Source organism: Sminthopsis crassicaudata, chromosome 3 (genome assembly GCF_048593235.1).
Source record: "Sminthopsis crassicaudata isolate SCR6 chromosome 3, ASM4859323v1, whole genome shotgun sequence".
In the NCBI taxonomy this organism is placed as follows: domain Eukaryota; kingdom Metazoa; phylum Chordata; class Mammalia; order Dasyuromorphia; family Dasyuridae; genus Sminthopsis; species Sminthopsis crassicaudata.
Window position 1 is genome coordinate 297223811 of NC_133619.1, and position 19234 is coordinate 297243044.

The 19234-nt window shown below is 34.3% G+C and overlaps 1 protein-coding gene across 1 annotated transcript in view; it reads right to left on the reverse strand.

The window, feature by feature from the left end:
* Nucleotides 1–9187: 9187 nt before the first annotated feature.
* Nucleotides 9188–19234, reverse strand: part of SMS (spermine synthase) — a 70536-nt gene continuing 60489 nt past the window's right edge. The window contains exons 10-11 of the mRNA XM_074300931.1: nucleotides 18736–18851; nucleotides 9188–11864 (exon numbers count right to left, since the gene is read on the reverse strand). Coding sequence (XP_074157032.1) covers nucleotides 11825–11864; nucleotides 18736–18851 — 156 coding nt within the window. The 3' untranslated portion in view covers nucleotides 9188–11824. The remainder of the gene's footprint in view (nucleotides 11865–18735; nucleotides 18852–19234) is intronic.

Consider the following 19234-nt stretch of genomic DNA (forward strand, 5'->3'; position numbering starts at 1 on the left):
AGTGGATAGAGCACCAGCCCTGAATTCAGGAGGATCGGAGTTCAAATCTGATATCAGACACTTAACACTATCTAACTGTGTGATCCTGGGCAAGTCACTTAACCCCAGCCTCAGGAAAAAAGAAAAAAAAAAAAAAAGAGAGAGAGAGAGAGAGAAATACTATTTGTTATATGAGATAGCTCTCTGGGAGAAACAGAGGTAGGAATACTGAAAAAAATCATTTTGATGCTTAAAAAACACAATAAAAATTTATTTAATAAAAGTCATATACTGATCTTATGAGTTACTAACCTAATCCTATTAACCAAAAAGCTAGAATTCTTTGCCATTTCCCACTCTCACTACTGGTTCTACAACCCATCCAGATCAAGAGGGAGCATCAAGATGATTCTCAGATAGCAAAAAATATCCCTCAGCGCGTCTGTCTCTGGTGACTTCAATCATCTAAAGAATGTAATTAGTATAGAAGTAACTGATCAGAATGAATCTTTTATAGTATGCTTTTTTTTTGCACTGAATTAGAAAACGGAATAATTCTATGTATAATCAGAGATCTGTCATTTGACTAGCACCTATTGACTCTCTTTTATTTAGTTCACTCCTAATCAGTACTAAACCACGTTGCAAGGCCAAGAATTTGAGGACATAATTTAAGACATCTATGTTCAAGCAGGTATTCCAGAAAGGGAAGTTTTAGGACATATTTTAAGATATCTAGATTCAGGCTCAGCTATTCCTAAAAAGACAAGTATATCCTAAACAATACAACTTCTCCAGGTCAATATTTAGAAAACCTTCTCAATGGATCAACTGCCATTTTGATCTCTTATACTAAATACTTTGTGGTCCCAGTTGAATTATCTAGATTTTGCCAGATACTGATGTCGATGCTTTTGCCAATTCAGGAAAAGACTGTGCTTGAAATTATGTTGAACCTTTGCTCATGGAACAGTGAGAGGGATTTGTGGATGAGAGAGACCCTACAGTCATCCAACCCTCTCATCTCTAATCCTGAGTTCATATTATCAGTAGCCAAGAACCATCATACTCATTTTAGAGTCTTTTAATTGCTATCTGAGCTTGACTGCTTCCTGACAAAGAAGTAGAGTCAAAAAAATGAATGGAGTGCTACAATATAAGGTGAAGGTAAAAAGGGAGGGAATACATTCTAGGTATGGTAGATATCAAGAAATGAGAGATGACATGTTGAGCTCAGATAACTAGTAAGACTTATTACTGAATATCTCCTAGCATCCTTCAAGGAACTCTTCACCATTAGCTTTCTTATATAAAGAGTTATAGCTAATGACTAAAGAGAGAAAAAAAGGTGCTAATTTAGTCTCCATAGTTCTTTCTGCAGATACAGATGGCATTTTCTTTTTATTTTTCCTCTTTTTTTTGGATTTTTTAATAATAGCTTTTTATTTTTCCAAATGTATGCAAAGATAGCTTTCAACATTCATCTTTGCAAAACCTTGTATTCCAAATTTTTCTCCCTCTCTGTCTCTCCCTTTCTCTTCCCCTAAACAGCAATCAATCCAATAGAGGTTAAACATGTGTGGTTCTTCTAAGATATTTCCATATTTGTCATGCTACACAAGAAAAATCAGATCAAAAGGGAAAAAAAGAAAAAACAAGCAAACAACAAAGATGAAAATATTATGTTATGATTCCCATTTTGTCTCCATAGATCTCTGAATGCAGATGGCACTTTACATCACAAGACTATTAGAACTGCTTTGAATCACCTCATTGTTGAAAAGAGCCAGAGCTGATTATGTGAATATAGTCTATTCCACTGAAAGGGTATGCAGACTTGTAGGATAATGGTTGTTCATTCTATAATGTCTATATTGTTTTCCTCCTTTTAATAAAATCCTCTGTAATATTATGATCTGTGTGTTTATAAATTTGCCAGTTTCATTATATTGGGGGGTTCTTCTACTTTACTGGATAAAGTATTAGATTTGGAATACTATTCCTAAAGTCTCTTCTAATCTGAATTTTATGGTTCCAAATATTTGTGGGCATATTGATGATAAAAGGGTTGGCTGTCAGATAAAGAAATTGTTCCTTCTCTCTAGAGCCTTTTATTGTTTAGATTTATTGAAAGGAATAAAAGGGATGAATTGATTTGTGGTATGGCATTTTCTAAATAAGAGCTAGGCTGAGAGACCAAAAGAAAAAGAGTTGTAAATATTTTGGTTGTCACAAAATTTAATGATTCTTTTCAGTTATGGCATTGATGATGATATTTAATTACCTGTTTATTCATTCATGTATTGTTATTTATGTTCAAAGAATTATTTTAGAGGCTGGAATAAATACAAAGATTAAAGAAAAAAGATGTTGATTCGAACTTCATTTTGTACTTTCTTCCTCAAATGTATTTAATAGGCTATTCATCTAAAACAAAAATTAATACCAAAAAAAATTTCAGAGTCATTTACCACTGGTCCAAAAATCTAAACGTTTCCCTTTAGACACATATACCAAAGGGCAAGGACTTTAAAAAGTCACCAAAAAAAGGTAAATTTTTTTTTTAATAGAACAGGTAAGAAATTCTAAAGTGAAGACAAACTTCCAATAATATTGAAAACCCAACATCCTCCCTCCCCCCCCCAACAAAAATAAAACCCTTGAACAAAATGAAAATGTTCCAAATGATTTGAGTGAAAAATGTATTCATCATACTAGCTCTGAGTGCTTTGAAAAAAAGATGCTAAGTACCTTTTGAGAATACTTAACATTTAATCTCTAACATGCAATGTCAGAGTAGGATATGGGTTTGATTCTACTTTTGAAAGCAATAAACAGATTTTCAGATTATATGTTAAATGTTGAAAGTTAAAATAATATTCAGGGTCACTTTCTCATTCCCTTAAATCCATTCTTTTTAGTATAGAAGAAATTAACACGTAAAAAATAAAAGTTGTCTACAGTTGAAATTTATTATTCTGTATTAACTTACTACCTTGAATTAGTGGGTTATTTTCTCAATAATTTTCATGGCCATTTCACTTACTCCCTCTAAATCTCAATTTACTCCTATAGGAAAGACAGATGTTAAATTAGATGACCTCTAAAGTCTATCAATCAATCAATGAGTATTTGTTACTTGCTATGTGCCAGGTACTCAAAAGGTTGAGAGACAATACCTGTATTTTCAATAAATTATTTACAAAATAAATTAATAAGAGGGCAGCTAGGTGGCGCAGTGGATAGAGCACCAGCCCTGAAATCAGGAGGACCTGAGTTCAAATCTGACCTGAGACACTTAACACTTCCTAGCTGTGTGACCCTGGGCAAGTCACTTAATCCTAATTTTCTCAGAAAAAAAAATAATAATAGTAATAATTAATTAATAAGGAATCTGGGGAAAAGATTATGCACCAGCAGGATAGGAAATCAGGAAAGGCTTCATATAGAAGGTACTCAAGTTGAGACTTAAGGGAGACAAAAAATTCTCAGAGGAAGAGATGAGGAAGAATATTCCAAGCATGAAAGATAGCCAGAGTTACAGTATAGAGACAGAAGAATGAATATTCTGTCAGGAACCAGAGATCAGCAATGGGAGAATGTATGATAAGGCTAGGGAGATGAAGACAAACAAAAGAACTTCTGCTTGCTTCTGGCTTGAGTTTATACAGTAATGGGGTAACATGAGCAGACCTATCTTTTAGGAAAATGGCATTTGAGTAAAAGAGAGAAGAAATATTGGAAGCGAGGAAATCTTTTTTTGGTCTTGTTATTCAAGTCATGGCCAACTCTCTGACTCCATTTGGCAAAGTTACTGGAATATTTTACCTTTTCCTTCTCTAACTTATTTTACAGATGAGGAAACTGAGGCAAACTGGTTTAAATTACTTGCCCATAGTGGATCACACAGCTAATGTCAGAGATGGATTTTCCTGACTCCAGACCCAGAGCTCTACCTATTGTACCACCTGTCTTAATGCCCTAAAAGCAATTATTCCCTGATGGCATATCTTTCTTCCCATCAATAATATGGGGAAATTTTACCCAACAGAAGACAAATTTGCTCCCAAACCCCTGACCCAACTTTTTGGTCGGCTAAATGTCGCTGCATTGTTGTTGCAAATTCTTGCAGTGTTAGGGCAAAATAAGGTCCCTTCTGTTAAATGTTCAATGACTCCAATAGTGCCTTGATATTTCTAACACGAGACTGCAGTAATAATACAGGTGAGAGACAATGGGAACCTCACCTAGGGTTGGTGGATGTGTGAGAGACAAAAGGGGTTCAGCTGTGAGAGAGATCATGAGGGTAGAAATGATAAGGTCTGGACATATAGGAAGAGGTGGAAGGAAGACCATAAAATGTTGAGGAAGCAAAGAAGAGGATGCTAACAATTGAAATTGGAAGGATCTTAAAAGGGATAGAATTGGGGGAAGGGAAAAAAGAGGAAACAACATTTTTTCAGTTTTGGACTTAATGAATTTTATATAACTTTGGAATGTATGGTCCAAAATATCCAATGGACAAACCATAATATAGAGCTAGTCTAGAATACAATCTAATGCCCAGAAAATTAATGCATAAATATAATTAATAAATAAAAGTATAAGTTGTTTCTTGTTACATTGAACTAGTTGCTATTTACTGGGAATCATGGAATAAAAATGGTAAGTTCATGGGAGCCAATTAGGTCACATTGTTTAGAGAAAGAAGGGAGACACAAAACCCTGATAATTTGAGATTGTGATGTGAATGATTAACTAGGAAAAAAAGACTGACAAGAGTTCAGACTGGTCCAAGAACTAATGTATTGAAAATTCAGAGAACAGTTTCTAGGAAGAAAATTTAGTAAAAAGTGTCTAATGCAAACCAAGAAAGATGAAGATTGAAAAACGATCATCAGACATCACTAATATAAGAATTTATTTTGCCAGACTATGTAGCTATGTACTAAGGCATTAGTTTGCACTTCTTTTTATTGCTCAGTAGGGGAAGGTCAATAGGAGGCAGAGATTTTTTTTGTAATGTTCTTATTCAGCAATATTATTCAATGATCAACTGTGAACAACTTAGCTATTCTCAGCAATACAATTTCAAAGGATTGAAAATGGTTAAAAATGCCATCCACCACCAGAGAAAGAACTGGCAGAGTCTGAATGCACATTAAAACATACCATTTTTACTTATTATTTTTTGCAACATGGCAAATATGGAAAAGTTTTATATGAGTGTACATATATAATCTATACCAAAGTGCTTGCCTTCTCAGGGAGGAGGCAAGGAAGAGAATATAGAACTCAAAAATTCTAAACAAATGTTAAAAACTGATTTTGTGTAACTGAAAAAAAATAACAAAAATGTGAAATACTTGAAAACAAAAAGTAAACATTATACATGTGTATATTTACATATATATAATCCATTGTAACACTATATTATATATATACATATATATAATATAGTGTTACAATGGATTATATATATATATATAGGCATATGTGTGTTGCGGGTATATGCATGTATATGTATACATACATTATAAAACAAAAAGATAATAAGGGCAATCTTCTGGGGAGGCTGGATCATGGAGAAGGGTCAGCCTTGGCAAGCAGAACATTCACTTGATCCTCAGAGACTAAAGTAAAGGAGATGGTTTACAATGACATGATTTGAATGTGAGTGCTCTAGGAGCAGAGTCCTATGAGATATGAGATTTAAGTCCTCAGCAGAGAAGGTAGGGGAAAGAACAGGTGTAGAAGAACTGAGTTTTGGATCACTACTGTTCTGAGTAAAATAAGGAACTGTTTAGGGAGCACATAGCCTTGCTGTAGTAAGAATGTGGCTAAGGTAAGCTTTAAGCCATTTTTCCTGAACATTTCTTTTCTCCATTGGTCATATGGCATAACCTACTAACATCTACCACCATAGCATGGTATAATCAGGACCAAATGTTTACTTTCCTTAAATCAACATCCCCCCACCCCTACCCCAAAAGCTAGACATTAGAGTACTAAATATAATGATCTTGGTAAACCAAATTGCTACGTTCCTGGCAGTCCTTCCCTGCTGTTTCCCTTAAACATTTCTATCTAAAATGATGGGGGGAAAAAAGCCCTGGAAAATATACAGCTATTCCTTGAATATATTCTTCCACCCACCTTCCGGAATTTACATTTTAGGCCTTTAAAAAAAAAAAAAACTTACTTTATCCCTTCTCCAAAAAAAAAAAAAAAAAAAAAGTAAAGTTATTTTACATCATGGTCTATCTAGTTTCAAGAATTTATGAAAAAAGAATTTATGCACAAAATATGCATAGAAAAGAAAGTCATAAATAATCCAGTGTGACACTAGATATGCTATTGGACTTGATCAGAGCCTGTTTTCTTATCTATAAATGAGACAGTTTAGACTAGACAATCTCAAAAGGACCAATCTTGTACTAAATGTCCGTGAGACTAAACATTGATAAGCCAGTAAACCACTTCCACACATGACATTCTCTTGGTTCACTCAAAGAATACAAATGAAGTAGTTCAGATCCACCTTTGCTCCCCACCTCAAAGTCCTGGCTGCTTGTAGACACGAATATAAAACAGCAAAATATGATGTACAATATTCTTCATCTTAGAAACTACCCAAGCAGCCAAAAAACATTATGTGCCGATTGTTGTCCAGTTGGGGCCAACTCCATTTTCCATTCACAAAAGATACAATAGTTTGCATTTCCTTCATCAATTCATTTTACAGATGAGGAAACTGAGGCAAACAGTGTTACGTGACTTGCCCAGGTTCACATAGCTTGTAAATATCCAAGGCTAGTTTTGAATTGAGTCCTGACACCCCATCCATTGTACCATCTAGAAGCTATACAAGGTGGACAAATTGGGGATATAAAAATATATTAAGAACTGCCCATACCCTTGAAGGGTTTACAGTCTAAAAGGAAAAGACAATAAACAAAATGAAGCTGAAAAGCAAAAAAGGAAGGGTATCTAGCATGAAGGAATGAAGAAGTCCAGGGAAATCTAGGTCAGGGAGGAAATAACACAGCTCTGAGAGCCCACTTTAAATGAAGGCTATGGCTCTCCACTGAGTCTCCCGTTAGAAGGATGGAGGGGCAGGGGTACGCTAGGGAGGTATGTTTCAGAGTTGAATGTCTCAAACTGAGATTCCAGCGGACATGATGAAATGATACAGCCAATGGGAAATATGCATGTATATACTAACACCTTTTTATAAATACACAAAATATATAGTTCTTAGTGACTGAATTTTTAAGGCTGTTTTCACTTAGAATGATACAACAAAAAGCCTACCGCAGCTAATGTACTCCCTAACAAAATTTCATTTTGTTTGTAGTATACACAAAACACAAGTGTATATATTTAGTTAATTCTTTTCAGTCATGTCCGACTTTTCATGAACCCTTTTTGAGATTTTCATGAAAGATCCTGGAGTGGTTTGCCATTTCTTTCTCCAGCTCATTTAACAGATGAGCAAACCGAGCTAAACAGGATTAAATAACTTGCTATTAAGTGACCAAGCTATTAAATATCTGAGGCATAATTTGAATTGAGGTCTTCTCCTTTGTAGTCCCAGTGCACAATCCAGTGACTGATTTAGCCATCTTATATTCTAATTATACACATGTAAATTTCTTATCAAACATTACCATATCACGTAAAACAGGCAGTTGTATTTTTGTGTATTGCAAACATATTTATTTTTACTCTATTCAAACAAACTCCTTAAAGGTAAGGACTGTTTTCTCAAATTTGTATCCATAGATCCTGAATACTTAAATGATCAATGGTCCAGAAGTCAAGTTTGAAACATGATCTCACTGCTTAACAAGTGAAACTAGGAAAATGTCTCAAAACTTTGCCTTTTCCCCCAAATGGAATGGCTGGAATTCAGTAGTATTTTGTGTATTGCAAACATATTTATTTTTACTCTATTCAAACAAACTCCTTAAAGGTAGGGACTGTTTTCTCAAATTTGTATTCATAGATCCTGAATACTTAAGTGATCCAGAAGTCAAGTTTGAAACATGATCTCACCACTCAACAAGTGAAATTAGGAAAATAATGTCTCAAAACTTTGCCTTTTTCCCCCAAATACAATGGCTAGAATTCATCGACATAGAAAAGGCTCAAGTCCCTCCCTCCCCAATCCCCCCAACCTTCCAATGGGATTATATTCAGATATGAGGATTATCCTTGGCAACATGTTGTCTTCTATACAAACTTACTACAAATACTCAAGTCTCTGGGGTTTTATGTTGACTTAGAAAACCACATTATATTACTACTTGTGAAGTGTTTCCAAATTACATTTTAATCTGGTTCAGACTGCACTCTGGAGTGTGATGGCCACTTGGAGTTGAGGGTTTTGACACCTGGGGCCCACACAAGCTGCAAAGAGGGTGATGATCCATTGCTAGAGGGAATTCCCTCACCTGGGAGCTCCACATACCAACGAAATCATGTAATTTTTTAAAAGGATGCACAAAGCACAATGATAGCTGACAAAGTTCTGACGTTCTCACAACCTCAAATCAGAATTGACATATTAACTCCCTCTAGATTAACTCATTAATCCTGGATTTCCCGGATTGGACTGGAACCAGTGTTTAACCTGTGGCTGGAGCCGAACAAAGCAGGCTACAAACAGGAGAATCAGTTTGCAAGGGTGGACACCTGCACCTAGTGGGGGTGACACTTTATTATATCTTAGGCTTATGCAATGAACTGCAGCCCTGACTAGGAGAGGTTTCCGATTCATTTTTTGAACAATCAAAAATTGAAACCCATCATCTCCACAGTGAATGCCAGGTACAGATCGCTGTTATGCTAAGTGCAGGACAAGGACTTCCCTGTATTAAGAGTAGAGAAAGAAGATGAAAGCAAAATTAGATTTGTTCTATGACCACTGAATAAAAACTTTATGAGGAATCAACAACTTCTAAGGAAGAGGAAACAAAATAACTATAGCCATGGTCAGTGCCCAGCAACTGTTCCCTTCCATCCCCAAAAAAACAAAAATTACTTTGACCCAAGAAGAGAAAAAGAAAAGGGGGGTGGGGGACATAGGAAGTCAGAAGGAAATATAGAGGTGGGAAACTAACTTAGACGGTTGCACATTTGGACATTGCACAATTTGGGAAAGCACAATGAACAAATTAATATAATAAATAAGGCAACTACCAAATGGTCATAGCATACCTTTATTTAACATATGCACTGCACTAAGGCAGTCAATACAATGCCAGCAGTCTTTTCTTGAGCACAGTCAAATCACTATCAATCAAGTTTTTTTTTGTTTTTTTTAAATACTTAATCACATTTCTAGGTGGAAGCAGCATTTGGTGCAAAGAATACAAATAAACACAAATCAGTTTTTCGTACTTGTTGATAGATATGGAATTGAGCTCATAACTATGTCCACATTTGCCTTTCATTGTTTAAAAAAAAATCTATATTGCCCTATATATAGTATGTTCCATTCAAAAGTTCCCTGTACAGAGGGAATTGAGCTTTAAATTTTACACTACAGCATTAAAAATAAATCTCAAATGACAGTGCTTCACTCTTTAAACATTTCTTCAGAATCTCTTCAGCAATAGCAAATAAAGTCACCAAGATTTTCAGTATTTGCATGCTATCCTTTTAAAGTAACTACAAAATATTTTCAAAACAACAAAGGTCATTCTTTCTCCACGCAAATAATGACAATAAGAAAATTATAGGTTGTGTGCATTATTAGTTTCACACAACACATGAATTTCCCTCCCCCCCCTTGTCCCAACCCTCCCTCTTATTTCCCTACCCACCCACCCCATATACCTTTGCAATGAATGTACCTTTCCAGGACCTGAATATACAAACCCACCACACACATTTCCGACTTGGGTGTTTTTGCAGCAGGACCTGTGTTTCCAACCTGATGGTTGGACATCCTGCTTCAGTCCACAAGCTGATCTGATCATCAGGTTTAAAGTTCAAGTTACAGCTGGATGCTGGTCATACCACATCCCCAGCACCACACAGGCAAGCACAATTATTTCAAGTTTCTTTTTGTGGGTGGTGGGTTTTTCAGTGAAGAAAAATGCTCCCTCTCATTGTTAGACTCAAATGGTATTTGAACATTAACAGCACCATTATACATTATGTGTGTATAATCTGTATGTGTGTGTATTCTATAATGTTCACATATAAACATATATGAACATTATACCCAGCCTTTGTTCTGCAAGCATTCTCAAAGACAAGCTTGTCCATTTTACAAAGGCTGTCAAAGACAAATCTAATTACATGTTTAACACAACAAAAACTATTTCATATCTAAAAAGACAGGTCCAGTTATGTTATGTTTTATCCTATATTACTTAATAAGGGGACCATTAACATCTCTTCTCTTTCCTCCCACTCAAATAAACCAAGCAGTTTAAAGAGAATTTGTTTCTTCTAAAATGCAGAATAAAATTTGGAATGCCACTATAAAAATTTCTCCCTTAAGCTTTATTTTTAAAAAATTATCTTTTTTTTCCCCTCCCTACAAGTGAATAGTATAGAATACATCGTTATAGTCTGCTTACAGCAAAGTTGCAATAAATGAATTGATCCAATCAAGTATCAACCAAATGAACTTTTCACAAAGAGATAGGTCAGAAGTGGCCAAAGGAATATATCTCAAATTAAATCTCAAATCTTAACTTCGAAATCTCAACAAATATAACCATCAGATATGAACTGTAATCTGTATGAATTGTTGAACTTGGAAAACTGATAGTTATGCTTCTTAGGATTCATCAGATCCCCCAACCCCCTTCCACCAAACCTTATCCTTTAATAATGTGAAAACTGTTGAGTTTTGGCTGATTAGTTCTCATGTATAAATCTAAGTTACTACAACTCTCTGAAATAAAAAAGTACTCCTATAAATTCATGGAACAGTGCCTCATTTCAATGTCTCACACCAAAGTGTGGCATGGGATATGGAAATATGCTTTTTGACTTTCAATTTGAGGGTATCAAAATTAGATTTACTGAGTTCAAGTTCACAAGAAAACAAATGTACATGTATAATGGGGATGGGAGGAAGACAAGGGAAAGATGTCTACAAGTTGGTAAATGAAATTATATATGCATTATGTGCACATAAACATATAAAAACAAGTACAATTACATCAGGGTAAGAATGTTTTATGGAAGTATTATTAAGAGTAAATTTTTTAATAAACACACACAAAATTACTTTTTATAATGGAAGCACTGTTATTCACTTTAAAGTTTCCTTTAACCCAATTTCCAAAACACAACCAACTTTTGGAAAAGGAAAAATATATATATTTTCAGATATCCCTTAACAATGAAGATTTAAAATGAAACTTAAAAAAAACAAACAAAAAAAAATACCCCATGCCCATTCATTTTCATTCTCTCAAACTCACTCCCTCTCTCATGTCTCTCCCTCTCCTCTCCTTTTTCACTCATACACTCGCACACTCTCTCACACGCACACATGCACAGACACACACACACAGTCTCTCTTACTAATGAAGCTCTATCATAAAAGCCTACATTAACAGAAAAATACAAGGATCACATTCTAAAAGGTTCAGTGCATTTAGCAGCAGAGCTGCCAATTCATCTTTTAAGTTGACTTTCAAAAAATAACACCCTAGAGCTCATCAAAATATACATTTTCCATTTGCTTTTTAAATTAAAATAATAATTAAAAAAACTTTTTAAGGAATTCACAATCAATAGAATGACTAATTTCAGGATCATCTAGAGCATATAATTTAAAAGATTCAAGATGGCAATATGCAGGCAAGAATAATCTTCAAAATTCAGTTTTCTTCCAAACAGTGTAAAACACCCACCTGAGAGAAGGGGAAATAAGGTCAAGGAATATAAACATTCAAAGAAAAATTCTTAAGTACCAGTTAATACCTCATACAATCAGTCCAGATGAAAATCTGATTTTTTTTTTTTTTTGGTACTAAGAATGACTAGGGTCCTTTGTACTATCTATGAAATGGCATGAATGAGGGTCTATGTTATATAATTAAGTTGGAGACCACCTCAGGAACCCTTCATATCAAATGATCTTTATCTACTGGACAATAATAAGAAAAGTAAACAAATAGAAAAGAAAAATCAAACAAAATAATGCACTGATGATTTCCAAAAATACATCTTGTTCTATAATACAATTTTAGAAGCCTCTGGAGAAAGAGAACCAGAAAAGGTTTTGAGAAATACAATTATGATTTAGTCATTTTTGAAATTTTCCATGATGGCCATAATTTAAACTGCACACCTGTAAAGGTAGGAGGGAGGTGAGAAATATGGTCAAGAAAATTTAGATGTCATGAGAAAAACTTCCAAACTATCTCACATACCTCAAAGTAGAATGAGCCTGCTTTTAGAAGGTAGGTAGCTCCCCATTACTGGAAACATTCAGAGGAGCTAAATGATATTTTGAGGAAATTGAAAACAGGACTCCTATTCAGTTTGGGTTGAGCTACATGGAGCTACAGGAAAAACTACCATTTGTATGGGGAGAATGATGGTCTTCTTTGTATTGATGGTGGTCTATTTTGTACTGATCTGTTATTAGTTTTTTCACATTTTGTGGCTTACTGCTATTGCAATTGTAGGTAATACAGGGTCATGTACAATTCCAATGGTTTTATGATGGAGAGAACCATCTGCTCCCAGAGAGAGGACTGGGGGAACTGAGTATGAATCACAACAAAGTATTCATTCATTTTTGCTGTTGTTTGCTTACTTTTTTTTTTTCCTTTCTCATTTTTTACCTTTATTGAATGTTGAAAACTATCTACACATGTATTTTGAAAATAAAAAGCTTAAAACAAAAAATAGGCCCATCTAGTCAAAAAATGATCTAGGTATAAAGAAAACAAATTTGGTCTCTAATCTTTCCAGGAGATCATTTGTACTTCCTTAATGCATAATAGGAATGGAGAAATTCCTTTTTTTTTCCCCCTGAGGCAATTGGGGGACAAATTTATTTTAACCACCATTCAATAATTTTTCTAGACCAAAAAAAAAAAATTTTCCCATCCTGTTCTCTAAAGAAAGGAATTCCAAAAGAAGTATCCAATGATACTACTTTAATTATAAGGTAAACTCAAAGTAGGAAAAGTACTACATAAACCCATAGAACTAAGTCACAACTCATAAACTTTTCTTACCATACTCACTATGTCTAAAGCAAACTGGCTCTACTTTTACTATTGCTATCATTAAAAATTCCCACTGAGAAACAATAAGTAAATAACTAAGAACTAAACTGTCTTCACATACAAAAACTGGCATGGCAATCTTGTTTACTCATATTCTAAGAATGAATGAGATGATTCTCAAATACATGAATTTTCCAAATGCCTAAATCTCACTCATTTCAAGTATTTTTCTAAAAGAATTAATGGAAATCTTTCTAAATTATTGATTTTCTCATCTTCTTAAATAATGTTAAACCTACAGAACTTTCAAACCTAATTTGTCTGGGAACTGAGGGTATCTGTGCACAGACACAACTGGCTATTCCTTTAACCCTGGCATTTGATAAAGAAAGAAAGACTGAATCAGGAAGAATTAAGTCAATGATGAATTCAAGACTAGAAATCTAGTTCTGGATTTGGGCCATTTCTACACTGGTGAGTAAATATTATTGGATAAGTTATCCCAGAGAGGAAAGTGAAGGGAACAGCAGAATAGTTAGATGCCACCAGCATAATGGCATGGGAAAATAGAATGACTGTAGGAAGATTACAGGCAAAAAGGAGGAAATGTATATTAGAACTGGAAGTAGTTTCACTCCTTAAAAAAAAAAAAGAAAAAAGAAATTGGGGATATTGTTAGAAACAGATGGGCATTTATTTGGTTTCCACAGTTATGAAAATTAAATTGGAGAAATGAAACTTAGAAAAATGAAACCCACCAGGCCACTGAGGAATAATCAAGGGTGACGGTTATCTTCCTCCAAAAGAATGTTAACTCCTTGGGGCAGGGCCCGACTTTTGTAATCAGGAAGGGGGTCCTGAGATTTGAAAAACATTTTTTCTTCTTTGCCCTTAGCCGCCCTCAGTTATCTTCCCCTTCTAGAATGTAAGCACCTTTGGAACAGGGACTGACTATGATAATGAGAGAGATTCATGTCATGTCATATCATTTCTGTAGCATCCAATTAATGGGCAATCTGAGGAGAGACGTGCTTCAGGATAGGAAATTTTGCAATTTCAAGTGCCCACCTAGGCACTCATTCCTGCAAGAATATAAATCTTTCCTGCATTTAAAATAATATAATAATAATAATGATAAATTTAACTAATTCCAAATCAAGAAATGGATAGTAGATATAGAGATTATCTTTCCTCCTTCTCAAATTCATAGGGCTGGGAGCTGGTAAAGTTGTCAAATAATCCAGCCCAAACCCTTTCACTTTACAGACTCAAATATTCCCGATACAAACTCAATTTTTTTTTTAAACCAGTGCTTAATACATCATAGATACTTAATTGCTGTGGCCAGCTTGCCTCTAGAAACCTCCCCCTTTTCTATCCCCATATACTACTCTACTTCCTTCCCCCTCTCCCTCCCACATACAATTTCTTGCTTCCAATTGTATGAGCTAGGTAAATAGGCTAAATCTTAATTTTTAAAGAGGCACCCCCAACCAAAAATTAAACTCGAAATACAAAAATTAAAAGGAGAAATCAATAAAATTGAAAGTAAAAAAACTATTGAATTAATAAATAAAACCAAGAGTTGGTTTTATGAAAAAGCCAATAAAATAGATAAACCTTTGGTAAATTTGATCAAAAAAAAGAAAGAGGAAAATCAAATTGATAGTCTTACAAATGAAAAGGGGGATCTTTCCACCAATGAAGAGGAAATTAGAGAAATAATAAGGAGTTACTTTGCCCAACTTTATACCAATAAATTTGATAACTTAAGTGAAATGGATGACTTCCTCCAAAAATATAGGCTCCCTAGATTAACAGAGGAGGAGATAAATTGCTTAAATAGTCCCATTTCAGAAAAAGAAATAGAACAAGCTATTAATCAACTCCCCAGGAAAAAATCCCCAGGGCCAGATGGATTCACATGTGAATTCTACCAAACATTTAAAGAACAATTAGCCCCAATGTTATATAAATTATTTGAAAAAATAGGGGATGAAGGAGTCCTACCAAATTCCTTTTATGACACAGACATGGTACTGATACCTAAACCTGGTAGATCGAAAACTGAGAAAGAAAATTATAGACCAATCTCCTTAATGAATATTGATGCTAAAATCTTAAATAAGATATTAGCAAAAAGACTTCAGAAAAATTTTTAAAGAGGCAATTCTAAGTAAGGCTCTGAGTGACCATCTTCCATAAAATAAATGAGCTTTTTAATACACAGGCTTAGTGAGTAAGGTTTTTTTGGTTTGCTTTTGAGTTCACAGTTTTTGTGAATTGTTAACATTATCAAAAAATCTCAAGAGTATTATATTTAACACTTAGTCCTGTCAGTCACAATAGAGAAAATAGACCAAAAGAAAAAGAAATTATTTATCTACAGATTTTAAGCAAAAGAGCCAAGATTTGAACCCAGGCCCTAAGTTATAAATCTAGTTCTCTTTCCACTAAATACTGCCCTAAATACATACTAAAAGTGCCTTCTAGTTAAATGGACCATTATTCTAAGTGAAATTTTGACAATGTTTTGAATAGCCCTAATTAGATTTGTCATTTGACAATTTTATTCTCTCTCATTTCTTTATATATATATATATATATATATATACACACACATATATATTTCCCCCCCCCCCTCCCTTTAAGGCTAAAATTCAGGAACAAGAACCTGAACCAAATGCTAATGTCTTCCCAAGGCATGGAAAAATGTTCTGAATATCCTAAAATACTGGTTGTTCAAGCATTGTCTGCAGACATTGTGGGGGACCCCAAGACCCATTCAAGAGAGCTTTAAAAATGTATTGATAATAAGATGTTAGTTGGTTCTTGCAACTACATCTATGAGGCCAGATTTTGTTCACATACTTAAAAAAAATCTTAAAACAATCTGAATATTGAAACAGCTGAGAATCCAGCTGTCATCTATAAAGCCACACTGTAAAGAAATTTGCAAAATATGTAAAACAGTGCCACTTTTTTTGGTTAAAACATTATGTATTTTTTCATTATTTTTTTAAATTATCAATTTTAATTTCTAATACAGTACATATAACAGATAAAAAGCTCTTTAAATTGCACATGTTTAACATATAATGGATTACTGTTGTCTAAGGTTGGGGGGCGTTGAAAGGAAGGGAAGGAGAAAAAAATTTGGAACACAAGGTTTTGCAAGGGTGAATGTTAAAAACTATGCATATATTTTGAAAAAAAAATTAAAAACAAAACAAAAAAGCTTTTTGGAATCCTCAATAATTAGGGGGGAGGGTGCAGCTAGGTGGGCAGTAGATAGAGCGCCAGCCATGAAGTCAGGAGGACCTGAGTTCAAATTTGATCTCAACATACTAGCTGTGTGACCCTGCGCAAGTCATTTAACCCCAAATGCTTTTCCTCCCCCCAAAAAAAAATTAGGTAAAAATAATGGGGTACAAAGGTAAAATTTGAGAAACACTAATTTAGAGAAGAGCTAGAAATTAATCATAAAGGAAATGTGAGCAAATGTATAGATGGGACTAAAACCCCAAATTTTTATGAATTAAGTTAGGAATCAATAAAGAACTAGAGGACAGAAGAATGAATTATAAATGTCTTGACAACTTTACTGGTGCATCCCTGTCGTAATAGGATTTCTGCCAGTTTCATTTAATCCAAGTTTCAGGTACCTTTCAGTTTAGCAGAGCAGCACAAATGTCCCTGGGCACCCAAGAAAGAAGTATTAGCAGTAAAATGCATTGTCCTTTTTTTAAAGGAGTAGTTTATACAAAAAATATTCACTAAAATTTTGCTGGTTGCTGTCTATATGGTTCCTTCTGTTTATTTACAATCCTTAACTTTCCACATCTTCATCTTCATCCTCACTCTACTCCCATCCCTACCATGAGAAAATATCCAAATCAGAGAAGACATAAAAGCTATATAAAAAGCATAAATAACTTAGGGAAATTCCAACAAAGTCTTAATATGGTCACAACTGGAGTTGTAAACTGAAAAGGTTTATATTGTTTTGACTCAGCAATACCCCTAACTAGGTTTGTATTCTAAAGAAATTAAAAAAAAAAAAAAAAAAAAAAAGGAAAAAGGACCTTTTCATACAAAAATCTTTATAGCAGCTCTTTTTAGGTAGAAATTGAGAAGATATCCATCAATTAGGGAATAGCTGAATAAGATACAACATATGATTATGATGGATTACCATTGTACTATAAGATAGTGAGCAGGATGCTTTCAGAAAAATCTGAAAAGCTGACATGAACTGATGAAAAGTAAAGCAAGAAAAATCAGGAGGATCCTGTAAAAAAAACTGTTTTTACATAAGAAAATAGTATATAAATTCCAAAAATTAATCTTACACACTACCTAAAATTTCTCATTTTTATTTCTTTAATATGACTGAAATTGATCAAAATAAAACTTTGGGGAGATACAGAGATTTAGTCAACAAGACACCTCTTGGTTCCTCCTTGGCTACCTTTAAGATTCAGCTCAAAGTTTCTTCAATAAGTTTAGCTTATTAGTAAGTAGTTTCCTAAATAACACCTACCTCTCCTAGGATTGTTGTAAAGACATAATGACATTTGCAAATCACTTAGCATATAGTAAGTAGATGCTATATAAAAGGTAGTTATAAAAACATGTATTATATGAATTATATTGACAATAAATTATAATTTTCTATTATCAGTTTCTATCTCACTGCAAATGTTTTCAAAATTCCCTAATTTGCCAAACTAGTATCTTTCACAGTTCTTCCTGTTATCCCACGTCCCTATTTTAATTTAGAACAAAAAATTGTAATAAAATCATGTACATGATAATTGATAAGTTAAAATATTATAATTATTAATAATAATAGTTGATGGAATCTAGGTTCTAAAAGATTAGGTCAGTAAGGGTAGATGAGAAGCAGCATAGTGTATTGCACAGAGAATGGCTTTTAGTCAGAAAGTTAGGAAGAGCTAGCAAAGGACAAGGTCCACCTCTGACCCACCTGGTGTCAGACTGACTGGTTCTGTGACCTTAGCGTGAAGACAATTTCTCAGGGCTCTTGGCTGTCTATTCTCTAAGACTAACAATTACAAAGGGGTGCCAGTCTGCATAAGTAGAGAGAGTTTTCTCCCTTGGAGTTCCTGATGCCAATGAAGTCATACGTCCAGTCACCATCCCAAGACTGAAATAGGTGTTCAGAGTGCCAAGTGAAAACGCCATGTGGGGTATGTAATGACTCCATTTAAGCAGCTGTGATGAAATGGATAAAAGACTGCTCTCAGCTCTCAGAATCTGGATGAGCCGGATTCAAGTGCCTGACCATGTCCTACAATAATGTTACCTAAGAGCTTACACTGAGACAATGCCACAGACAGACTCCAAGTTCTTCAATACCTGCTCTGTAAAGGGAGTCTACTCACTGGAAGTTCCCTATATCAGAAAACAATTCTGGTATAAAACAATCATTTAGTCTATGATCTGAATGTAAGCTGCTTAGTTAGATGAAAGGTTCTTGGGTATAACACAGATTTTATATCTCTTTTAAAAAGGATACAATTCCATGTATGAGGGAACACATACAATTTCCTTTGAGAATTCCACAGGACAATAAAGCCGGCTAAGTTGTTCTTCATAGAGATTCAAGGCTTCAGTCAAATTGATACAGTTCCCCTGAAAAACAAAAAGAAATATAGAAGTTCCTACTCACAGACCCCCAACAAAGTAAAGTTCAGGCTAAAGCTCCATAAATCTTTTTATTACCTTTTCTTTTTATACAGTCTAAAGTCTCTCCTCACTGGACGGGGAATGGAAAAAAACCTATCAGCATTACTTTTAAAATCTGAAATATATGTACCTAATGGCAAATATAAACCTAATGGTGTTTTAAAAGTAAAAAAAAAAAAAAAAGGTCCTATATACATATACATGGACCTCTTACCTCTACAAAGGAGAAGATGGGCAAAGGAGGGGAATTTCTTCTCTAGACCATGCACTTGTCCTCTATACATTTTGCAACGATTTTATGGATGCTGTTCTTTGTGTTTTCATTGTTA